Here is a 26,191-nt window from a genome sequence, read left to right on the forward strand (position 1 = left end):
AGCCGCCACCCTTAAAACAATCAACGTTACCGTAGGCTGTCAGCTACCGCTAGCTACTGCACCGGTTGACTTACTTCTTTATAAAGATAAAACTGTTAGGTTTTACACCGATACAGCAAATAAACAATTTTTATTACATGCTTAAAAGTCAAAAAGGGTGGTAGAGAAAGAGATTAAATGTATTGCAAGCAAGAGAGAGAAAAAGAAGTGGGAGGCCATCGCTAACGGCTAAGCTAAAGTATGGTAGCTAGCAGTACGTAGAAAGAATGTAATCTAAAAGTATACTCAGTACTTAAATGTGTACTGTGTACTAAACTAACTTTATTGAGCTGGAGCAGTAAAATAACGCTCCCCCTAATACATAACCTTTACACATAGCTGTTGCTAACATTAGCCTAGCTTGTTTCTAGGTTCTCTGCTTGTTTGAAGGCGAGGGTTTCTTCATGGTTTATCCTTTAGAACATTTTTAACAGGAACAGAAAAGTCTCCTCTTTTCCAAAACAAACAGGTAAATAAAAACTCTGGATGAGGAAGTTTCTGGAGAAAAGTCAGTGTCCCTCTGACGGGCTTCAGCTGACACGAGAGAGAGCAAAAGATGTGACAGAAAATCTTCTCCAACAAAATTATTTATTTTTAGTTTATTTATTTATGTTCTTTTTCCCTTCTGGCTGAATGTTAGTTAAATAAAGTATATTGAGGTCAGAATCCTGAAGGATAAAAAGGTACCAGAACGTCTTCACTGTAGATCGGCTTGCTTCAGATGGACCTTAGTGTGGCCGTGACCTTCACTACCCTGCAGCACACCTGAGACTCTCAGCTCCACGTGTAACAGCCCACTTTAATATGGAAGAGCAGCTACTGTATGCGTGTGTGTGCGTGTGTGAGAGAGAGAGAGAGTTAAAATATGTGTACTTGTCTCCTTGAGCCTCCTTGTGGATGAGAAAGAGGGAGAGAAAGAAAAAGGAAAGAGAACAAGAGAAGAGATTGATAAAGATAGAAAGAAAAGAGAGATAGATAAGAAAAAGGAAGAAAGAGAGAAAGAAAGAAGGAAAGAAAAGAAAAAGAGAGAGAGGGGACGATAGAAAGATAGAGGGAAAAAAGAAAGGAAAAGAGAGGGGGAGAAAGACAAGAGGAAGAAACAGAGAGTGAGAGAGAGAGAAAAAAGGAAAACAGAAAGAAAGATAGAAATAGAGCAAAGAAAAAAGAAAGAAATGAGATAGATGAGGTAATAGATGAAAAGATAGAGAGATGAATAAAGAAAGGAAAAGAGAAAGAAAGCGAGAGAGGAAGAAAGAGACTGTGAAAGAGAGAGATGGCATAGTAAGAGAGAGAGAGAGAGAGAGAAATCTAACAGAAAATGAGAGAAAGAGAAAGAAAGAAGAAGAGAGAGAGAGAAGGCTGATGTTGTAAATAGTCATGGTTGAGTGTGTGTGTGTGTGTGTGTGTGTGTGTGTGTGTGTGTGTGTGTGTGTGTGACTATAAACAAACACTTGGAGAGAGACCGACTACCTCTCTGACTCTACTTCCTGTCCGCTCGCTCGCCCGTTTTTCGCTGTTTGTTTAGGGAAGAGGTGCTCAGGTGAACCGTTACCACGGCAGCCAGCTCACGGGTTGCCAGGCAGCACTTCCGACTCCTCTCCAGAGTGGGAGGGGCCAGGTATTTTAGGAAGTGATGGTGTGAAGAGGAGGAGGAGAGAGGGAGAGAAAGAGAGAGAGAGAGAGAGAGGTTTATATTTATTGATGCTTTGGCAGCATTGAGACACATTTTCAAACAGGCCTCTCTCTATCTCTCTATCTTTCTTTCCCTCTTTTCTTTCATCACTATCTTTCCTTTTCTTTTTGTCCTTTTTTCTGTCTGTCTGTCTTTCTTACTTTTTTCCATCTTTTGTCTCTCTTTCTTTCTCATGTCCTGTCTTTCTTTCTTCGCCATCACTCCTTTTCTTGCTTTCTGTTCTTTCTCTTTTTCTCTCTCTCTTCCTTTCTGTTTCTTTTCTTCCTCTTTTACTTTCTTTCTTATGTCTCACTCCCTCATTTTCTTTCTTCCTGTCATCCTCTCGTTGTCTTTCTTTCGCTATCTTCTTTCTCTCTCTCCCTCTCTTTCCTTCCCTCTCTCTCTCTCTGTTGATCTGCATGTCATTAGGCTAATGGAATAGTTGGCCAGCAGGTCAGTCTGCCACAGCTAGTTAGCTCTCTAAACACACACACACACACACACACACACACACACACACACTCTTCATCTCATTATCTCGGGCCTGACACTGTTACATCGGCACCCCGCTGAGTCTCTGTAATGACTCGGACTTGGACGAAGTCGAGTTAAAGAGCCACAAGCAGCAAAGAAAGCGTTAGCTGGACACAGAAGGACTGGCTACTGAGCTGTGAAGCTCTTTGATTTGAATTCACATCAACTAACGATGTTAGGTCTGAAACTAATAATCAATAACCCTATCGATGAGTCTGTTTGTTATAGGTTTAATACCAGGTGGGTTTTTGGTATGAATTACATTAGAACAGGTGCAGTTCTCTCTGCACACGGGTCATTAAACTGGTAATGTAAACCAGTGTATTGTGAGCTCCTGCAGACCTGCTCACCTGCAGTTTAAGGCCAGGTGACATGATGATGATGATGATGATGATGTGTGCTCCCTTTCCACTCACAGTGTGTGCTGTCGGTTGAGTGGAATGGGAAGCTAAACATGTTCCTTTAAATCACATTACAGCTAAGTAGCCTGAGCCTCACCTCTGACACACACACACACACACACGCACACACACACGCACACAGACACACACACACTCAAACTACTTTCAACTAAATGATCAAATATTTGAGCTACACACAAATACATATAAATGATCAATATTACACCACTAAAAATAAACTATGAAAGCACCTACACGCATACACACACACACACACACACGTTGTACTGTAATAGACCAGTAGGTGGCGCCAGAGGACCAGGAAGCTGCAGTAAGAAAGAGGGTGCAGCTTGTTTCCTAAATGTGTGATTCCTGTTTTAACGTTTGTTTCAAGCTCAAAATAAACAGGAATCATTCAGACAAGTAGACCAGAGCGACTCCAGGTGAGGTCAGGTGTTATGATTTAATTTAAGACCGTAATATAGTCAGAAAAAGCATCTAAAGATGTACAAAACATAAGATTATATGAGATCAGACTTCATTGATTCCCACAGCGGACGTTTACAAACTAAAATATAAGAAAACAGAAAAATTATGTTGAAGAGAAACTGGAATAAATTAAATTTAAAGCTATATGATAAAATGAACACTATATTTAAGTACATTGTGCAAATAGCAGTGCGAAAAACAGTCCCAAAATGCAGTCCTGCCACCCCTGCAGGGTGTGTGTGTATTGTAATATAAATAATACAGTGTAATTACAGGTTTCTACGTGGATACAAAATACATCTTCTAGGACATAATTAATTAAAAACACAATCATAAATATATATTTTATATTAAATACAAAAATTAAAACATAAAATCTGTTCAACTGTTTATTTTTAACGTTGTTGTTTACGTTTGGTTTGTTAATAGGACAAAATAAGATGTTTTAAGACCTCACTCTGGACTTTGGAGGTGTTTTAAGGTAAAATTTGTAAAATAAAATATTAAAAAGTAAAATATAAAACTGGGAAAACTCTTAACAAGAAGCAGAGGCAAGGTTGATTTTTCTTTATTGACTGCATGTCTCTGATCTGTTACAGCTGCAGTAAGAAGTACCGTTGTTTTCTTACACAGTCAAATCAAGATAAGTCACGTGCAGTGTTTGAATTATGATTTTTATTATTTAAGTTAACAGACTTCATTTCACAGGAGACGTTTAACCTATTAAATACATAAACATGTAGACGATAAGAAGACTAAGAAGACTACTGTCAAAAGTACTTTTCCTGTTAGTAAAAAAATATTCAACAAGCTAAACAACAAAGTATAAAGTAGTTTATGTTCCACCTCCTCTCGTTGTACAAAAGTGATTTGTATCCAGAGTGTGTGCAGTCCCGCCCCTTCCTCTACCCTAAACACACCTTTACCTTGTGTCCTTACCGTGTTGGAGCCCTCAGGTGTCCTTGGCGTGTTGGAGCCCTCAGGTGGGCTCAGTCTGCAGCAGAGCAGCTTCTTGTGTCGGTCTGAAGCAGATATTCACGCTGACGGAAAGTTCAATGACTGTAGTGTTAGTGTTAGTTACGTCTCCTCTCGCCGTTCCTCCTCTACTCTGCTACTCGGGAACAGAACGCTGCAGGAGCCCCATTTGTTAACAGAGCTGTCAATCATGAGGCCACACCCCCTTTTTATAGCATCAAATAACTAATTAAAAGTAAACTTGTAGAAAAATGAACACTTGGACGTAAATCAGCATGATAAGAACTAACTATAATGACAGAAATAATAACCATAATGAAAGTATTTTGATTTTATAGTTTGACTCATGTCCCATCTGTTAACATGGAGGAGGTGGGCTTTATGAGCTGTACTGCAGCCAGTCAGCAGGGAGCGATAGAGAGGGTTTAGGGCGCTGTCATGTCGGCCATCTTTTTCTACAGTCTGATATTTTCCAAGGTGCTTAAGAAGTTATTTTTCTCTTTTGCAGAAACATTGAGAAGAAAGCGTGACTCCTCCGCCCGTCCATCGTCTGTCCTCATACACATGGCTGACTCCGAGGACCCACTTTAACGCACACAAACACACAGCGGGAGGGTTGAGGAGGGAATTCCAGGTTCATGAATTCATCACACACATCAGGTAAGTCTCTGTCTGTCTTAAAGATCTGCTGCTGTTCAAACTGGAGGCACTGGAGTGAGAGAGTATCTGATTGGTCGGCTGGTGTTGACATGAGTAGCGGTGGAGACGAGTTAGTGACTAGAAGTTGTTACTTTGATTGTTTGTTTCTTCTGTATCTTGGTTTTATCCAGAGATGGTGTGCAGGAAACTCTTCTTTCAAACTTTAGACCTTTAAAGTGAGAAAAGCAATCTTTGGCCTTTAGTTCTCGAGGTCGGATCACTCAGTTGTGATGATTGTTGTTGCACTTCGTCAGCTCAGTTGATTCTAAGTGTGGCTGCGCAATTAATCGGATATTAATCCTGATCACTTTGTGCTGTTTCTTCAGCTGGTTGAACAAGTTAGTTGTTGCTTTGCAGCGCAGACGCAGGTTTCATGACCTCTTTGCATATTATTTTGTCTTGCTTAACATCACTTACCCTGAAATACCTCCAAACACCTGATGACGAGCCGTTTCAGTGCACCGGTGTTTCGCTTTAACGAGAGATTTGCTCTCTTCCTGTTTGAGCTCAACAACCAGCAGTGTTCAAATGACACAAACAACACTTCTGAGACGTAACGGGTAAGAGCATGTTGAGATCGTAATGAAGGTGTTATGAGGAGGCATTCGTGAGGACAGCGACATATTCTCCCCCCGTTTTCAACAGCTGCTGTAACCGTGACAACCACAGACGCATTCAGCTGAAAGTCGCCAATAACACGGTCACTCAGTGTTAATGTTGTCAGCTATTTTAGATTTAGTCACATTTTACCCTTTATAGTTTTAGTCGACGAAAACTCCAAACATTGTAGTCAACAAAAAGTCATCACGTTTTCTCTCTTTAAACTTATTCAATCAGCCTAATACAGGTTCAATCTGCTGTAAAGCGTCGCCCTGTCATTAATTATGTCCAGACGATGTTCTCCACGGGTATCACAGATCCTCAGCTGAAGTTATATGTGTTAGTGGAAACTTCTGTAACGTAACGTTACACATGTAAAGACACAGAACGAAGCCGTGCAGTCACAGCAGCACATGCTGCACATTCCTCTCTACTTGCAGCAGCAGTGTTGGTTTTTTCCGTAAACGCTTTTTATAAATTCATCATCACTTCTTATTTAAACAGTCTGACTGAAGCAGACAGACGATGATTGCTCCTTTTTGTGCAGAAGAAACATCAAAAGACGCGTAACATGCCCCTTTTTCTGTGAGTGCGCACAGAGCCTGAAGCCTGAGTTAAGAGGAGAAGTTCATAACCACCTTGGTGACACCTGTTGTCCCAAACAGTTGCTGTGTCCGAAACTGCATACTAACGTACTGCCTACTACATACTCAAACAGTATGTACTGCATACTGCCTCCTAACCTGACTATTAGGATGCTGTTGGCATCATACTCAGAGCCGTCTTCTCCGCATCACGTGACTTAATCATTTACGTATGCCCGGTCTGATCTCTGGTCCATCCCCGCCATTGTAGAAGCTGAATAGCAGCAATGCATTTTGGGGCAGATGAGTACAACCAGTGAGCTCCCGTCTCATACTCAAACATCCGGGCTGATCTCGTATACATTCGGGCATTTCTCGCATACACAACATTGCATACTATGAGATGGGAACGCATGACATACTCAATTTTGCGTCACAGTTAGTATGATTAGTATGATAGTGTGCGGTTTCGGACACACCGAGGGTTTCCCAGTCACAGGAATGAATTGCCAAACCTCTCCATCACCCCCTGGGGGAGTTGCTGTTAGTTTAGGGAGCGCTTCATTCGATGTGCAGCAGAGTTTTCTGCGGGCGGAGCATTTTGAACGTCAATATCGCCGTCAATCATGCTTGTTTAATCGTGGGAAGACAACATCGTGATCAGGATTTATTTGCGATTAATTCAGCAGTTATTCATCTGACATCAGCACAGAGTAACACACGACCTCGTCGCTCTGCATCCTGCAAACAGCTGAAGGTATAAACAGAAAATCGGATTGACTTGTGTGGAGTTTCTTTGTGCATTCGCAGACGGTCCTCCATGTTGTTTTCCAGCATGTAACACATTTATTATTTACCGAACCGAGAGTGACGATCTGTGGGTGAAAGATTAATTTAAGCACGCAGTCAAGACACCTGTAAGTCCTCCTCAGGTATTTTTTGACAGCTTTGTCTCGGACTGCTTGACTGACTGTAATTTGGTTGTCATGGATACAGATATAGTACATAACGCACACACACACACACAGACACACAGACAGCAGTGTGACTCCAGGGGTTCATGCGCCTCAAATAGAAACGCAGAGATGAGTCATCCTCTCAGCTACTGCAGTACACACACACACACACACACACACACACACACACACACACACACACACCTTTAGCAGATGTGTTTAGCATGTGAGAGCACTCCGATGTCAGACATGTTGTCTGGTCAGTCACATCCCTCTCTCCGCCTCGCTGCCAGAGAGATTTAAAAGGAGGATGTTAGATAAGAGACGTTAAATAAGTCATCACATGCTGCATGATGGAAGCATCGCAGGAACACAGGACGTTACAAATGAGCGCTCCGTTTATACCTCTCCTCTTCTTCTGTGTATTTAGTCTCTGTAGCTGTGAGTCATAGCGAGGCGGCCCTAAATGTGCTGGAGGACAAACAGAGCTGTTTACACAGGAGGGGAGGATGAGGAGGGAGATGAAGGTGACGAGGAGGAGGTGGGATGGAGGTGATGATGAGATGATTCAATGAAATATTATCATTTATGGAAACTGTCATCAGCCCAGAGACGCTAATGAATACACAGCAGTCAGAATCGTCCACCTTTATTTAAAGTGCATTGTATCAGAGACATTTCATGTCTCAGCATCTGTCACATGAAGACGGATTCATTCACATCCTTTGTTTTTATAATCCATGCACTCCCATCGCAATGCGCTTCCTCACACCACAGCTCAGATCAGGACAGAGCTGCTGAATATAACAAACAAACACTAAAAATAGAAGCCAGCAGTTTCAATTAATCATATCCACACAGCTGCAAAGTGCCAGAAGTGAGCGGAGCAGCTTTTAGGTAGAAAGCCACATTTCTGCGATGACATTTTCTAGGTGTTACACGACTCTGAAAGTCTGCCGGTGGATGAAAACATGTTTTTGGGTTTGATCATACGAAGAGTGTAAAAACAACTCCTCGAATTACTGGACTCTCTTTTTTGTTAATGTCTCAATAACTGACCTATCACAGCAAAGGAAGGCTGTAAAAAGTTTTATTAAATAGACTTCCTTCTTCACTTTACAACACGGTGGCCCGTGTGGCCAGTGCTTAAAGATTGGCGTCTGTATGGAGTCAGATAAGGATCAAAAAGAAAATAATTTCGCAGCCTGCAGTGTATTTCATGTTTTCTGCATGTGAAAAAAAGTCGCATGCATCTCTGTAAATGTGTGAATGTGTAAAAAAGACTGTCCTCACACATTCAGGTTTTGCAGCTGATTTGCAAATGTGTAAAAAGTTTTTGTGGCTGCAGAAACTGTTTGTGAATTTGAGCCACAAGATTTTCCACTTCGGGTTGTCCAGTCAGGGTGTGCACCCCTGAACCAACAAGATTGCAGACATATCTGTTTTAGCTTTGACTAACTCTCTGCTCGCACCACACTGCTGTTGTTTGTTATTGTCACGTGATCATTTACCTGGAACCATTTTTGTGGGCTGATTGGTTATATTTCCACAACCTGTTTTAGGCTGTGTCAGAGACTGACGCCCGTATTAGTGTCTTTATTAGACGAACAATACAACCTGACTTGTGCATCCAACAGATGTCTGCTTTTTGCATTTATCTTATTTGTCAATCAAATGATAACACACCTGAATAAATCTGATGTCCAGGTTATAAACTGCAAAAAGTCAAAGGGGCCGTGAATACTTATGCAAGGCACCGTGCAGCTGAGGCTGATGGGAGTCTCACCAGTTTTGTACGCATCAGGTCGTAAACAACCAACTATTGAAGAAATAAACATTGTATCTGATGCTGCTGCACACAGGGGCGTTTTTTGGGGTGTGGCCTCGGGTGGTTTGAGCCCAGGTGCATAAACATTTGCCTTTTGGCTGACCGCCAGGGTCAGCCCTACACACAGGTCTGTATGTGACTGAGTGAGTGAGTGAGTGAGTGACGGTACTTTGAGAGCCATAGAGAGAGAGAGTTGTGACATCGCAATGGTGGATCATGGAGCATATTGGACCTTCACTGACGCGACTCTCTGTCTATACGGCTCTGGATACTTTGTTCGGGGCTGCTCCTCCACTGCTCCTCCGCTGTCCTCACCTACGTCCGCAGCGCGCACCTGCTTTCAAACACGTCATCAGCCTCATAAGGACAGTCCTTGTAACACATTGCCCACAAAAGTGCACACTGACCTGATGCGGTCAGCCACACACGAGGTTTTGACCTCGTCTTGTTCACGTTGCGTTTGCGCAGCAGCGCTGTAATGAAGCTCTGCCGTTACGCTGCCTTTGCCATTTTACTTTGAACAGTGCAACGGAGACGTGAAGCCGCCCCAATGTGTGTCTTTACCCTATTGTTCCGGCGCTGCACCGGCACTGTAAAAGGGGCTTATGATTGGCTCTCTGCCCAGTCAGAGGCGGGACTTAAATCTTAATTGGGCTGTGTTGCAACAGGCTCTTTTGTGGCATTTAAATGCACACTCCTTTTGCTTCCCACAGCCTCTTTTGTTGGTACCTTTACTTTAACTTTTGGAGCTACATGTCTAAAAGTACTAAAGTGGTAAATAAATGCTAATAAAACATATGTTTGTGTGCACACTACATCAGGCCACCCCTGCATAAGTCAGTGCACCAGTTGGGCCCCCCCAGCCTAAATAAATCTGGATACGCCCCTGCTACATGAAACATTAAGGATCCTCTCTTAAATCAAGATTCATCCACTTGGTTGGTGACAACATTTGGTGCAATGCATCGATCGATGTTGCCATATTTGCTTGATAAATGAAACCTTTGCGACGCTGCAGCACCCTTCAGTCCACCCTGGAGTTGTTTTAAGTGCTGATGAATGTGTTGCAGTTTTCACCACCATGTTTAGGAGACGGACTTTCTCCGCCTCCAAAAGCTCAGCCTGCATCAACACAAAACAGGAAGGACGAGGTCACAGTCCCGCCCACACTAGATTTGATTGACAGGTGATCTCTAGGCAGTGCGGTGCAGAAACATGACAGCACTGAACGCCTCCCCCTCCTCTCCCCTCCGCCCCACCCCACCACTGTAGGCTTACCGCTCTCTTTTCTCTCTCTCTCTCTCTCTCTCCATCTATTTTTATCCCTCGCTCCTCCTCCTCCCTGGCAGGCTATTTTCAGCTATAGTCCCTCCATCAACCCCCAATCTCCTGTGTTAGTAAATGCCTCTCTTCTCCTCGCTCCTCTCCCCCTGCCTGTTCTTTAATCTTTTAAACAGTCGGCCAATCTGACTCCAGAAACATGCAGCAGGGAGAGGAGCGAGTGAAGGTGAATGGAGGGACGGGACGGGCGATGAAGGACCGTCCTCCTCCTCCTCCTCCTCTCTTTCTGCCTCCGTTTGTTGTGAAATGAAATAAGCTGCTGTCGACTCTCCCTTCATCCGTCTAACTTCTTTTCCACCCAGTGATCCACTTCCAGCCTCTCTCTCTCTCTTTCTCACCCTCCTCCCTCTGTCTCCTCTCTCTCTTAGCCTTCATTCAGACGCTCACCACACACTCGCACTCGCACACACACACGCACACACACCAAGGACTCTCAGACAGTGAATATTAGCCGTCTGACCAGCAGCTGTTTCTGCTCGCTGTACAAAGCTGTGCTCTGCAGCCGCCCGCCTCTATTTGTGTGTTCTCAAGCGAGGGGATAAGAGGGCAGCGTGTGATCTCCTGCTGCTCATTTTTCTGGGAGGATTCTAACTCGCCGCTCGTCTTCCTCTCAACATCTCCTCTTTTTTTTTTTTACCGCTTTATCCCTCCTCCTCTCTCTCCTTTCTTCCATTTCCCTCTCTCTCTGTCATTCTCTCAGCGCTTCGTTCTAATTTTGGAAGCATGGAACCTCGGGGAGCGCTCTCCCAAAGCTATTTACGTCCTAGCCTCTCCTCCTCCTCCTCCTCCTCCACCTCCTCCTCCTCTCGTCTCCCTCTCGTCGTCCAGGAGGAGAACAGCATGAGGATCCTTTGATGCACCCGAGCGGGGGAATTCGGCTTCTCCTCGTCTCTGTATTTTTGATGTGCTGTTTGAGCTGCGGGACGTGGTGAAGAGGCTGCAGCAGCTCCGCTCTCCGACCGATCCCCTCCATCACTTCTCAGCTCAAGCAGAGAAACCACGTCTTGTTTTTGCTTCATTCATTTGTTTGGTAAAGACTCGGAGAGGACGCAAACTTTCTTCTTCCGTCTGCAGTGTACCAGCCGATGTCACTGTTGTAGTAGCCAGCAGAGTGTCCTGCACGGAGCAGGACTCCAGGTGATGTCGACGAGATTAACAGACCAGAAAGTCGCATTGTTTCGTTCTACATTTGACTGTTGAAGCTTTACATCTGTCTCTGTTGTCTTGCTATATTCTTTAAGACGACAAACAGGAAGATATCCTGAATCTGAGACAGATTTTTTTAGTGTAAGTGTAAACTGGTCACCACAACACGAACTGAAGAGCAGGAGTCCACCTGCAGAAATCTGCATCCTGATCGGGACACCTTTGTTGGATTACATAAAAGCACGGAGGAGTTTGCTCCTGAATTTTTCATGGACTTCCCGAGGATATTTTAAGGAATTTAAACCAACCAAAGGACAGCTTTTAACTTTTCACTTCCAGATGATTAAACTGTGATTTAATATTTTCTAAAGCATCATCTGTGTTTGTTTCCTTCCTCGGCATCTTGAATCCTAAACCGAGCCATGCCAGAGTCTCGGAAAAGGAACTGACTGCTGTTTTTGTGACAAACAGAGAGCTGCCTCTTGTCTTGGCATGCTGTTACATCCTCCGGTGTCAGGATTGTGCGCCATGTTGCAGACCATCTATGAGACTGAGTCGTGTTTTTCCTCCGCCAGCACAGACAGCCACCACCAGCCTCTGGAGCTCCTGAGTGACAACAGGGGCTCCAGCACCGCCATGCCCACCGCCGGTGAGTCATCTCTGGGACAGCAGAGACGGGGAGAGGGAGAGGGGGAGGCAGGCGAGAGAGTTTTGGACTTTCACTGAAGCTCAGAAGTGTGTGTGTGTGCGAGCTCGCAGGTTGTGTTGATAGAAAGGGAAAGAGGGACAGACGGTGTGTTTGGGTCGGGGGTTTCAAACTGTCAACACGTGGGGGTCTCGTGAGGAGACACCTGAGATGTGAGGTGAAAGAGACGGGTGCATGCAGGAGTTATAAAAACAAACAGAAGTTCGCTCATTGTTGTCGTGCTGGCTTTATAAAGCGAGCAGCAGCTGCAGAAGTGGCTCATCCGACACAGGAGCCACATTTAAGGTTATTTTAAAACCTTTAAGTCACTTAAACTCAATTTTATTTGTACGTTTCAGCACATTTCATTAACTCTGTGTGCTTTACAGAAGTTAAAAACAAACTGCTGCATTTTATGTCCAAATTCATTCATTTGAAGTTTTATTAGGTGTCTGAACACAGAGTACCGTCTCCACCGGCTCTAGCGTTGTCATTTGGCGCTACAGGATTAAACAACTGTTTGATTGATTAATAAATTACAAATGTTGACTTCTAATAGATGATTTAGCTTTCTTTTAAAGCTGCCAGTTTATCAAAACGTAAACTCAAAGAAGACGGGGCTTTTTGTCGTAGCTCCATGCTTACTCGCTGAATCCACAGCAGCGTTATACTTCCTGTTTACGTCCCCCAAAGTCCTTTAATCACAGCAGCTGTGGTCCTAAAGCTTAAAGCATGATTATGCTAAACAACAATAATGACAAACTAACTAATGCTGGCTGTGTTAATGAAGCATTATCAGTACTTGTCGGACTTAAATCAGGCTCAAAGTGACCCATCAACATGGTTCTTGTTTGAGCTGCAACTAAAGTGGCTCGTCGACTGGTCGAGATGTGAAGGAGAGAAAAGAGGAAGTGTTTAAGGTGATTAAAGTTGTAATCTCGAAGATCTCAGTTTCGTTCTCTTTGGCAGTTTCACCCGCGGCGATTAACGGTACGAGCGGGAGCACAGATAGTGTTGCATCTGTGACGTCCATTTTTGTTTGCCTTTATCTGAGCGTCGAGTTTGTTTCTTCTTCTCTGGATTTTCACTTCTTGTTGAAGTTGTATCTGTAGTCATCCATCTTTTCTTTGTTTGTTCAGCCATAGTAGATTACTGTTTACTCGCAACACTTGCAGAGAGCGGAAAAGCAGCCGCTTAGCTCCGCCTACCCTCTCTGGCAGACCAACCACTGCTGGCTGATGGGAAACGCATCACTAACTGGGCGCCGCTTGTTTCCACGAATGTCGCCACAGACACCCAGTCTGTAATAATACTATATACTGCAAATACAAAGGCTTTCATCAGTGGGCCACAGGCTCAGTCACTATTGTGTTACCTCATTGGGCGATAGATAGAGACTTAATATTAATTTAGATAAAAATCTTCCAGATTATACCTGAAAATGTAAAGAGAGAAACATCACACAGCGTGGCTGAAACTTTGGACTGTTAAGTTGATGTTTAAGAGATGTGTCAGGTTCTTACTGTAGCACTACAGTGTTATATTAATGTTAAAAGCCAATACAACTCTGTCTATAGATAGCTAACGTTAGCTAGGTCAGAAGCTAATCATCAGACTGGGCGAGTCTGCATCATCCAAATGCTCGTGCATCACTGACGTGCTCCCGTGATAAACAAGGTGTGTTTCACAGACCCTGCACGCGATCCTTTTTAAGACTTGACTTGTTTTAGGACACGATGGTGTTGCATTGACCGCCGCCATTTTGCTATGTTTTGTCACTTCCTGGTCGCTTTGCATGTTTTGCATGTGCAACTCTCAGCAGAGAAAGTAAGGATGTGAAGCTCCAGAAAACAATGTTAGGTCCGCGCACAGCATGAACAACACGAGACGATGTTACCAACTAACATTCAGATTCAGAATCAGCTTTAATGGCAGGTTTGTGTACAAAAGCATACAAGGACTGGTTTTAAATCGTCATGGTACAAACACACAAACATACGCTTCAGAGACGACAACAAGCTTGTCAAAAGTAACATGCACATGGAAGCACTGTGCACAGGCCTACAGACAGAGATGTTAAAATACAGAGACTTTGAGACAGAGACATTACCCGCTCCTCTTCAGACATTTTTAAACCAAAAAAAGAATCAAAATCATCTCTAAGTTAAAGTGTGACAGGTGCTGATGAAATAAAAAGATATTTAATTCTGCAGTCTTGAAGAAAGTAGATCCTTCAGGCTCAACGTTTCCTCTTTACTTGCTCAGAGGGAAAGGGCATCGACGCCCCAGGGAGCTTTTTCCATAAACCCTCTCGTGACTTCCTGTTACGTCTTTTGCTGTATTTCTTATTTTTATTTCACCGCAAATACTCCCATTAGATACTGGACAAGAACTCTTAGCAGAAGTGTGAATAACTTTTGTCTGTGAGCATTTTCAGACCTTGAAGAACATATTGTAAACTGTTGTTCTGCAGAGCCTCGACTGTTGAGTGCTGCACCTTCCAGGAGACTCTAATTTAACCGTTTACCTGGAGCTTTTTGTCTCTGTGACGTTTCCTTCTGCAGCCAGAGCGAGGTGAGCTAAGTTTTGAGTGTGGCCCGATGCCACGTCTCAATGCCAGCAGGTCGTTAGGAGGTACAAGCAGGACGTAAATTCAGTCTAATCTTCTTTTCGGGTGCAATTAAAGCTTTGGCTCAGTGTCGACCCGGGGTCAGTGTATGAGTGTGTGTGTGTGTGTGTGTGTGTGTTCAGCAGCCTCACACACAGTTAAATATTTGTGTTGCAACGTGCTGGCGTGTTTCCTCTGATTAGCCTCGTGTTTTCTCTTTACTGATATTGATCACATTTATTCTTTAAAGCTGCTTTATTTTATTCTTTTTGTTATAAACATCTGATTCAAAATGTCGTCTTTCCATTTAACGGATTTAATTATAAAAACACATTTATCTGTGGAGCACGTCTCCTGTTACAAACTGCTTCACAAAAGATACAGATAGTAAAAGAAACAGATAAAAACAAGACAAATAAAAGATAAAAACGTGAGTTAAAAGATAAAAAAACAGCTGATCGTTTAAGCCTTCCTATAAAACACCTGAACCAGGTGTTTTCAAAGACACAAACTCTGCTGGAACACAACAGACAGCATCCTCTGTGGATGACCTACAGTCTGCCAGCCCATAATACTCCTGACCCACCCTCGGTCTCTATGGCAACGCTACACATGTGACTCCCCTCTCTCTGTAAGCTTCTAATTTGTCTAAAGTACACACAGCCATTATACTATTTTTACCTCCCTCTCTCTCTCTCTCGCTCGCTCTGTCTTCTCGTTCTCCCCCCTCTCTCTCTCTCGCTCGCTCGCTCTCTCTCCGGGCTTTTTTTAGTGTTTTGCAGGGCTGATGTCATAGTGCCTATTTTCTTTTAGCAATGCAGAACGAACAAGATGGGGGAGAGAAAGACGGAGAGAGACAGAGAGAGAAGAGGAATATTGCTATCCAGAAACACCTCCAGCAGCAGCAGAAATCCAACACACGAGCTACTGAAGCAGAAACTACACACCTCTGTCCTCCGTCTTTGTGTCTGATGAAACAATCGCACAATCACCATCAGCAAATTTTGTCTTTCGTTAAACATCCTCTGGTTACGACCATAAATGGTAAATGTAATCAAAAGGAAACTCCCTCTGCTGCCTCGTATCCCTCCGCTAAGCCCCTCCCACCAAATAACGCACCAAACATGCATGTGCAACTGCTGTTTCAGGAGCGTAGCATTAGCATCCAGAATGAGATAGCTAGCTAGCTCTGTTCCAGTTTGCACAGCTAACTGCCGCCCACAGCAGGAACGATAACGATAAATAAGTTGTAGAAATTAGACAGCGGATATCGTTGGGATCACTTTCAGTGCGATTTGATGAATGACAGAAACACCAAATGTACATCCGAACAAAAGTTAAAAAAGTAGCAGGAACAGCGCACATCAGGGTCAGACTGTAATTCTTCTGAACAACGAACCACAGATGAACCGTGGATTTATCTTCTTTGTTCGTCGTCAGTTCTCTACGTTTACCACTTTTCTAATCATGTCAAAATCTCCTCTCGCTTCCTTTTAACTGTCGAACATACCACTACCTGCAAAATGTAACCGATGTTGGGATCGGTCCTGTGACAGACATTAGGAATAGGCGAACCCTTTTTGCACGGCGGTTCCTCCTCAGCAGTCTAACGAAGCTCCGCCGTCATGCAGCCTTTCCAGACCAAGCGACGCCGGCGTGAAGCCGCCCCAGTGCGTCCCCCACCTGAGTCTCAAGTGTTGATCAGAGTTGTTTGATTGGAGGTTTTGTTTTGCACCAGATTATTTCTTGGATTTTAAAGTAGATTCACGGCTTTCATTCAAGTTTAGAGAGATAGTTTTGTAGCTGATTGTCTCGCTTGTTTTTCTCGCTCATATTGACGCATCAGTTTCAAATGAAGCTCTGTAACCTGTTGAAAGGTCTTCATAGTTGGTTTAAAATGTTTATTTTGAAGATAGAAATGTTCTGATAACATTTTTTTCCTTTCTGAAAAACCTCCAATACCAGCGCGCTAAGAAAGCTAGTGCTGCAGTGTTTCTGTTTGTTGTCTCATGATGATTTCCCTTTAAACGTGTTGGTCTTTGGTGGAGCTGCTAAGAAACGATGGTATCTGATTGGTGCAGTGACCAATACCAACACTGATGCTGCATTTTAGGCAGTATCTGTGTGGGGAAAGACCAGAGTGCTACTTAGAGTCAACCTGTGCAAGCATGGACGTTAACTGTATGCTGTATTTATAATTTATACACAAACAGTTTTAGTCGACTCTGTGGAGACGTGTGATTTTAAGTGTTTCTGCATCAGTGTGATGCATTCAAAGACCTTTAATCACCACTCTGTGCTCGTTTCTGCTGGATTCACTGAAACGTCGTCGTCAGTTAGAGGCCGATGTGATCGAAATGTTGCCTCTTTGTCAGACTGTACGTTAGTGTGTGTGTGTGTGTGTGTGTGTGTGTGTGTGTGTGTGTGTGTGTGTGTGTGTGTGTGTGTTTACCAGGCTATAAATGTCTTGGGTTTGACGTCAGACGCTGGCTGCTGTGGAATGCTGCTCTCTTGCCAAACGGACGGTTGCGCACACACTCACAGGCCGGCCTCTCACACACACACTCGCACAGGGACAGTGTGTGTGTTGTAGTGGAAGGGGAGACACGTGCGTCACAGTAAAACGCCAGAATATTTGTTTAGGTGATTTAGATGTGAGTGGCTTCACACATGTGCGGACACACACACACACACACACACACACGGCCCTCAGTTTCTTCACAGTGACTGAGCTTCTTAACCAGCAAACCTGAACTGGACAGCTTCTTTGCGTGTGTGTGTGTGTGTGTGTGTGTGTGTGTGTGTGTGTGTGTGTGTGTGTAGGGGAAAATAATCTCTTCATTCAACAATAATTAGTGAAACATAAAATCTAAGCTGTAAAGTCTAAAGCGACCCTTTTCCTAAGACGCAGAACTTTCCCTCCTCTGTGTCGAGGTTGAGGGACACTAAAGTAAACTTTTCTACAAATTTGACCACTCGTCCGATTTCTCCGCACGTGTGAAGTCGTTTACGTCGCCAAACGCTTCTTTGATATTCAGCATTTTGATCTCCTGAGGTCTGCGATGTTATCTAAACATCTGAGGACAGGTTTTACTGTTTCTTTAATGTGTTTGCAACGCTGCGTGAGAGATTTTCATGTAAATAAATGTCTGTTAAGTCTCTATCGCCGAATGAGGTAACACAATGGTGATTGAGCCTATGGCCCGCTGATGAAAGCCTTTGACTGGCTGTCTGTGGTGACTTTAGCGGAAAAAATCACAAGCAGCGCCCAGTTAGTGACACGTTTTCCATCAGCCAGCAGTGGTTGGTCTGCCAGAGAGGGTAGGCGGATCTAAGCGGCTGCTTTTCCGGTCTCTGCAAGTGTTGCGAGTAAACAGTAATCTACTATGGCTGAACAAACAAAGAAAAGATGGATGACTACAGATACAAGAAGTGAAAATCCAAAGAAGAAGAAACAAACTCGACGCTCAGATGAAGCAAACAGTTTGAAAAGGAAAGCGACCGTCAGCCAGGAAAATCAAGAGTTACAACCGGAGCCAACCGTGGACGTCACACATGCAGAAAAGTTTCTCAGTTAGCGATGACAGCAGGAGGATTTACGGGAACACTGAATTTTGTGAACAGATTCCACAGGTCCTCAGAGGTCAGCTAAATGTCACTGAAACAGTAAAGATTGTAATGATGAAACCTTCCTTCCTCCACGAGTCCCAATCCAGGAGGACAGGGCTAATGAGCTTGCCCTTATTGTGGAAGTTGCCGTTTGATTATCTTAGAAACCACGTGACGCAGAAGCAGCGAGCGAGCGCCAAAGACCGAGGTGACCAATCGGAGCACCTGGGTATAAACAGATCACAGGTCAGACTACACAGTCGATAAACGCTAATTGTATTTCCTCTTTGGCACAGCGCAACGTAAGGAAATAGTCCAAATGACGTCATACACACTCACTGTCTCACTCTCTCTCTGTCTGTCTCACACACACACAGGTGATCAGTGTAAGCTGATTGGAGACGCTAAGCTGATAGGAAGCTTCCGATGTGAGCGCTGACGAGTCTTAGCTTATACATGGATACTGTAAAGACCTAATTATCTGCCTTCCATCCACCTCTATTTTTACGCACTTTACTTGTTTTTTGCATAAAATAGGACAACGTTTTTTAAAGTCAAATTATCCTTACTTTAGTGTCTTAGTTCCTCCCGGCGCAAATTTGGAAAAAGATGCGAGGAAGAGTCGGGGACAAGGAGCTGAAGCCGCCAAATTAGAAATCTACGAAGCATACGTTTATAAGATGCTGTTTCCACCCATTCTTTCAGTTCTGGACTCGTTTAATCTTCCAGTGTTTTAGTAAAGCTTTTGATTTACCAGCCGATCTACGTTCCAGCCCTCACCTGTGGTCATGAGCTTTTGGAAGTGACAGAAAGAATGAGGTCGCATATACAAGCTTCCGAAATGAGTTTTCTCCTCAGGATGTCTGGGCTCAGCCTTAGGGAGAGGGTGAGAAGTTCGGACATCCAGCTCGGAGTAGAGCCGCTACTCCTTCACATCCAAAGGAGCCAGTTGAGGTGGTTCGGGTGTCTGATGAGGATGCCTCCCTGTGGAGGTTTTTCAGGCACGTCCACCTGGGAGGAGACCCCGGGGCAGACCCAGAGCCCGCTGGAGGGATTATGTCACCCACTGGTTTGGCCATCTTGAAACCTCGAGTTCAGCATTATGGCCATAGCCATGTTTGAGTTTTGGTGCCAGAAGTGACCATATTTGGACATCAGGGTGGAGCTTTAGTGGAGTTGGGAGATGGCAAATGTATACAGAGGGGGTCTCCAACAGGTAGCTCCTGAGCGGCCTGGATTTTAGTAGCTCGCCAAGAAGTTCACAGACAATAAATGCACCTTGAAAGCTGCTCGGCGAGTGGAAGAGCTAGTTTCTATTCATAAATGTGAAGGACGAGTGTGTGTGCCCCGTCTGTGGTACCAGTGCTTCAGTCGACAGAAGAATCAACACGGGGCGCCACCAGCAGTTACAGCGATGTAATGCAAGCAGCTCCTGGCCCCTGATATACTGTTATACATTCTATACCTGTTATAATTAACGGCAGACCAAGCCATAATATTTGTCCAATATTTGCATGAAAAAAGCCAACACCACAAACACAGCTGAGAGGTGAAGTTCAGCAGTTCAGTTGTCATGAATGGAGAAATTCGCTATAGAGACCGAGGACCGACTGCAGTTTGTTCCTCACTGGCCTCATGTATCAGCTGCATAAGTTACAGCTTCACGCTTTGTGATGTTTTCTTCATCTTGTTCCGTCCCTCTCTGTGATTGTTTATTGTAACCTGACTGGAGGATTAGCATCGCCAAACAGCAGACATATTTACTTAAATTTCTGTGAAGCAACCGAGTCCTGAATGTTCCTGCAACCCTCCTTCCTTCTGTCTTTCCTCTTTTCCTCTGGTTTCCTAACATATGTGGCACGTTAGCATTTTGTTCAGTGTCCTTGCGCCCAGCCTCTCCGAATGTTAGCTAGGCTAATGCTAAGGCAACACTGGGGGAATTCTAAATCAATGCTATCGAAAGCTAGGCTAACGCTAGGGTTGTAGTTATTTTTAGGTGTCAGGACGCCGTGTCCCTCACTTCTTACAACACATCACAACTCATCTGGATGAAATGAGAACTGTGTGTGCGTGTGTGTGTGTGTGTGTGTGTGTGTGTGTGTGTGTGTGTGTGTGTGTGTGTGTGTGTGTGTGCGCAAGTGTGCAATAAATGATGTAATAGTCTGATAGCGTTTTCCAGACTAATCAATCTCTCTTTCTCTGTCCTGCAGTGGTGGAGGTGAAGAGCAGCCTCCCGTCGGGCATGCAGAGCCCAGTAGGAGCAGCAAACGAGCAGCGAGGAGGAGGAGGTGAAGGCGGTGAGTCCTCTAAGAGTCCTTCAGGGGGGTTCCATGTCTCCAAAAGGGGGGTTGATTTAGTGTGTTGTGTAAAAGTGAAGCATGTTTTTCACACAAGTTCGCTGGTGAGAGGTAAATTCACATGGGCGAATATGCCCTCAGCGACGTCCTGAGGTTGCATTACAAATTGTAGAACCAAAGCCCAGTCAAAAAACAAGCATTTTAAAAGTTGTTAGCTTGTCCTCTTGACTTCTTTCAAAATCTACATCATGATGTTGTTATTTTGGCTTCCCTTTGACACGTTTACTACGAATAAATCACAAGAAAATCTGTTTGTTTGAGCTTCATTCTGCTGTAGTAAGCCAGGGTGCAGCCTCTCTGTGACTCGCTAGTTACAGTGAAACTCACAGGATACAGATGGACAGGCCCAAAGCAGCTGAAACAGAGCTAATAGGTCATCCAACCAGGCACTGGTCAGCCTCAAGGAGCTGGAAGCAGCAGAACAGTTAATCCAGACACACGTCCTGGAGAAGGCGGTAAAATTAACTGAGCTGTGTATGAAGATTCGCTTTGCTTTAAGCGTGAACTCACCTTACAGGTTTAATAAGGAGGATTTTCCTTGCATTTTGTCAACAACACATTCAAACTGGGCCCCTCCTCCTGGGCTCTTCGGCACCAGAAGCTCACTCTCACTCTCGTGCAAGAACACGGGCACCCCGCCGAGCTAACACAGACAGCATCCCGGTTAGCTTTGCGCTAGCATGCTAACCGCCAGTTACCGTTGCGCTAGCAGGCTAACCGCCGGTTAGCTTTGCCTTAGCATGCTAACCGCTGGCTAGCTTGCCCTACCCGGTTTGAGGCACCTACCTGTCCAACAGAAAGAAGGCCAACTCTGCATCGCTCTTTCACCATGTTCGCCGGTCTGAATGGGGCCCAGTTGCTAATTTGAACCACTCCCACACTCACCTCTACGCTGTGATTGGCTCAGGGAACCACAACAGCGCCCCTCTTGAAAACAGAATAGATGCAGAGGGAAGGGTCTCACAAGGGTCTGCACACACACTCACCTACACACATGTATAGAGGCCCATAAGGGATGATTTATTTTTGTAAAAGTCTATATTTTATTTTTCTAGGAAAGTCCTACTTATTATACCTTTAAGTATTTTTAAACTAGAAGGCTCTGAAAAGCTGAAGTCCGTCACCCTCTCACCTCGAAAGACATTTTCTTCCCAGACTAGATCTTGAAAGGACTGAGTATCTTGCAGGGTCACTATTTACACGATCACAACTAGATTCACATCCTCCTCCCTGTGTGTGTGCAGTCATTAGTATTATCTTGGATGATTGAGGCAGTAATGATACGCGCAATGCAGATTCTCCTCCAAACTTTAATCAAAGGTTCACTGGAGCGTTCTGCTGCTGCAGCCAAGCAGCTAGCAAGTGTGCAAGCAGTGCTTCTGTTCAGTGTCGACTCCAAGGAGTCTGCTCAGTGTTTGGTGTGTACCTGGCTTCCTGTTTGGCTTTGGAACAAGTGCACATTCTAGTTGTTGACAATGTTCGAGTCACTGAACTTCATTACTTGCATGAGACATTATTTCCAAGACTTCAAATTGTGATGTTTTATCATGTTTGATTTCAAAGGAACGTTGAGACAAGGAAAGACCGACAGCTGAGCCGAGTTTTATTATCAGATTACGCAAAACAAATCCAGATAAGGTCCTGTGAATTTGTCTGCGACAGTGCCATTGTGTCACTTGAAAGGATGTTTCAAAGCTGCCATAAGAGTCTCTTTTTTGGCCTTTATTTGATAGTTAAAGGCAGAGAGGTCAGTGAAGGTAGAGGAGAGAGAGAGGGGATGACATGCAGCAGAGCCTCATTAAGCCCTTTGAGTCTCCAGAAGAAGCTGTGTAAAAGGACTCGAGTGATGTCACTTAAGTCAGAGTAGGCTTCGGCTAACACTACAGGTTTAAAAGTGAGACATTTCTGTGGTTGTAGGAAGACGTAAGCTTGTAAGACCTCTGTGTTCGCTCCTCGTCTCTGCCTAAGACTGCAGGCTAAGTGAGCAGGCTGTTAGCGTAACGCGTGAGTCCCCAACCAAACAAGGTGCATGGAGGGAATTGTAGTGTATGTACAAAATACAGTGATGAAAGTTAGAGCAAATTATTTTTAAAGGATTTAAACTGACCTTGTTTGTGTTTCTTCTTCTCCAGGCGGGGGTCCAGGAGGAGGAGGAGGAGGCCCAGTGGACCTGCGGACAGAGCCCAGGGTGGGGTCTCTGTCCGGGGGTGCCGGGGTGGACACGGCCATAAGAGAGCAGCAGCTCCAGCAGGAACTGGTTCTTCTCAAACAGCAGCAGGAGCTCCAGAAACAGCTGCTGTTTGCAGAGTTCCAGAAAAAACACGAAGTGCTCACGAGACAACATGAAGTGCAGCTGCAGGAACACCTGAAGGTAGCCTGTCAGGTATTATTCACTCAATTAGACAGGCCTATACGCTGGCTATTGCACACGACAGATACATTTAATACTGTTTTACATCTGTGTCATGTTGTTTTTACAGATAAATGCTGCTTCTGCAACAGTCAGTTGGTTTGCCTGACACTCAGTTAAATGTGTGTTTGTGTGTTTTAGCAACAACAGGAGCTGTTGGCAGCGAAGCGGCAGCAGGAGCTGGAGCAGAAGAGGAAACTGGAGCAGCAGCGACACGAGGAGCAGGAGAAACATCGACTGGAGCAGCAACTGCTGCTGCTGAGGAACAAGGAGAAAGGCAAAGAGAGTAGGTCACGCTGCTGCTTCTGCCATGATATAAACATGTTCGCTCTGTTTACGATCAGTCAGTCATGTGTCCTCTGTCTTTAATGTGTTTTAAAGGTGCCATTGCCAGCACAGAGGTGAAGCTGAAGCTGCAGGAGTTCCTCCTCAGTAAGAAAGAGCCGGGTCTTGGTGGGCTGAACCATTCCTTCTCCCCAAAGTGCTGGTGAGAGCTCCGATCAGTCACATCACTGTAACAAGACCTTTACATCGTGCATGTGATGGTGCTTTTTGTGTGTGAATGTGAATGTGAGCTGCAGCTTCTGTTCAGCTGTTTAGGACCAAAAGTTGCTGCTGTAGTCTGTAATGTTTGAAGCCGTTACCTCACCTGATTTAGTCGATGTCCTCCCAACTTTAAAAACGATGTCCATGCATACGAGCTTTTCAGAACTTTCACATTACCATTCACATAAGCTTTTATCCATGTGACTTTGTAACTGGTTCTCCTTCCCAAAACAGCAACACTCTATGTCGGGGCACTCGCTCAGCTTTCCTCTTGAGCATGTTGTCAGTGCTTTCATCCTAAAATGCTGAATTTAACTGCACAAAGAGTGCAAGCAAATTCAACAAGGTCTGCAGCGTCTGTAATCAGTTATCACACTGCTCAAGTGTCACTGAGTGCAGAACGCAGCGGCGATATGACCGTAGGTCGTTTCATTCGATCGGTTTTCTTCAACAAAACTTCTTGGTGTTATTTTCATGTTGTTTACGTCGGCCCATGGACTCCAACGCACGGCTCAGACTTTGCTCAAAATGACAAACAAATCAAATCAAACATTTGTGCAGAAAAACCTTTTTAACACAGCCTCAACACTTTTCACACATCCAGATACGGAGTGCTTTCTTTTTTCACATGCACACAAGTTGTTTTTCGATCTCCACATCTTATTGAAACATGTTTGACTCCAAACAATATTCTGTAATAACACTGGGTGAGAGCGTTTGAAGAGAAGGGACACAGAGAGACATTAACGCACTCACAGGAAATAAAAGGAAGGACATTCTAGAAAATGCTGGAACACTTAATATTATGCAACCATTTTAGCAGCCAGCTAACAAGATTTCTCCATGTGATTGTGTGTGTGTGTGTGGCTGCAGGGGAGTCCCGCACACCTCTCTGGATCAAGGCTCTCCTCCGCAAAGTAACACCCCAGGAACTCCCCCCTCCTACAAACTGCCCCCACTGCTGGGCAACTACGAGGGCAAAGACGACTTCCCGCTCCGCAAGACAGGTAGGAGAGAGTGTGAAATCTAGAGAGTCTGAAGCTGCTGCTGATCCACGCAGAAAGGCTGCTATGGTCCTATATTTACATGCAGTATAATAAGGAATATATAAGATCTGAAATATGTTGAAGAGCTGTTAGACCGTGCACAGGTCTTGTTTAGTCAGGTCTGTCGTTGGCCTGATTCCACACAGTGGAAAGGTAAACAGACACAAAACTTCCTGGTTCTGGATTTAGGACTGTTGGACACCCCTCAGGCGGCTTAAACCAATAAAACCTGGATGTGTTTTCCTCTTCCTGCTCATGCCCTCAACCTGTAGCTGCTAATCAAGCTAGCCAAAGTGTAATGTAGGATTAGTAAGCAGCTGGTGATCCTGAATTGTCCCGCTAGTCTCCTGTTGGCACAACACCAGTCACCTTAAACCACCCCTGTGAAACACTCAACAGGACACTGCACTTAACAGTGAAACATGATGATGATAATTGACCCTCCGCTAAGCCCCTCCCTTGAACAGCCACTGTCCAATCCTATGCTAGCAACCGTAACTAGGCGCGGGAGGCCTGTCAAGCTTTCAGAACAAGGAGAAATTAAGTTTAGAGGGGGGAAGCCAAATTGTCTCTGCTTGCGGTCCTGTCTGGCCTTCGCTACCACCAGTGATGATATCGGCACAGCCTTTATTTTACCAGCCCCTGCTTGGTGTTGTGTTTTTGCAAACTTGTGCTGGATTTTGTTGAGCTTTCCTGTCCTGCCTTTAGGAGATCCACTGTTTGGATCAAGCCCACGATATGCGAGCAACATCCTGACGTGCTTTGAACAAAATGAAAAAGTGGCATAATTTAGTTTTGCGAGCAATGTGCTGAAACATATTAGACAATGAAAGTTATATAGCTTTATGTCCTCTTCGTTCTCCACACTCCGCTGACAGATTATATTCTGGATGGATCCTTCAGATGCGTGTTGTCGTCCTTTCTGTCGACCTCTCTCTGATATTTAGGAACTATTTTTCCATAAATGTCCTGTTGTTTCCCTCGGAACATCTCTCACTGTTTACATGCCGGTGCGAAAGCTTGACAGGCGTAGCAACAGTAACTAAGGGGGGGCGGGACTTAGCGAATGGTCAACTGTTTCTATATCGAAGGATGTCTTAAATTTATACGATCTGTTATTTGATGATGCAGCCAGTTTGAGGTGTATCCTGATACTGAAGGAAGCCCGAAGAAACCAGGGGCCGGTTTCACAAAGATGTTTTAGACTGGTCTTTAGTGTTAGGCCAGTCTGAATGTTGCTCATAGATTAGTCAAAAAAATAAAGACTGACTCATTTAAAACCAAAAAAATTAGACACCTTAGCCCCAGCCTAACTCAGCTCTAAAGCCCAGTTCATATCAGTGATTCGCAACACAACAAAACAGTTTTAGAGTGTTGCAGAGAAAATTTGCAGCGGTGTGACCTGGTCAGTTGCAGAGCGTCTCAAGCCGCTGCGTGGAGTTGCAAAAGATTTGACTTGTCAAATCTTTAAATGCAGTTTTAGAACTGAATGATGTACCTGTTTCACTTCAGCCAATCAGGAAACGGCATATATCAGCGTACGCACCCTGTCTCTGGCGCTGCAGCAGCCAAAGACGGCTCCAGATCGTCTCTTTCCAAGCACTCTGTCTTCACCGTTTATTAATCAGTGTTACAGCTAACATTGTGAGCACGTCACTGTCACTGT

The 26,191-nt window shown here is 44.5% G+C and overlaps 1 protein-coding gene across 1 annotated transcript in view; it reads left to right on the top strand.

The window, feature by feature from the left end:
- The window catches only part of hdac5 (histone deacetylase 5), a 52,938-nt gene that overhangs the window by 5,366 nt on the left and 21,381 nt on the right, over positions 1-26,191 (top strand). Inside the window, exons 2-7 of the mRNA XM_069675862.1 lie at positions 4,619-4,770; positions 20,377-20,463; positions 22,656-22,906; positions 23,075-23,219; positions 23,315-23,420; positions 24,353-24,486. Of these exons, the coding sequence (XP_069531963.1) occupies positions 4,749-4,770; positions 20,377-20,463; positions 22,656-22,906; positions 23,075-23,219; positions 23,315-23,420; positions 24,353-24,486 (745 nt within the window). The 5' untranslated portion in view covers positions 4,619-4,748. The remainder of the gene's footprint in view (positions 1-4,618; positions 4,771-20,376; positions 20,464-22,655; positions 22,907-23,074; positions 23,220-23,314; positions 23,421-24,352; positions 24,487-26,191) is intronic.

This window comes from Semicossyphus pulcher, unplaced genomic scaffold, assembly GCF_022749685.1.
Source record: "Semicossyphus pulcher isolate SPU_LCO1_2020_fin unplaced genomic scaffold, fSemPul1.0.p SCAF_25, whole genome shotgun sequence".
NCBI lineage: Eukaryota > Metazoa > Chordata > Actinopteri > Labriformes > Labridae > Semicossyphus > Semicossyphus pulcher.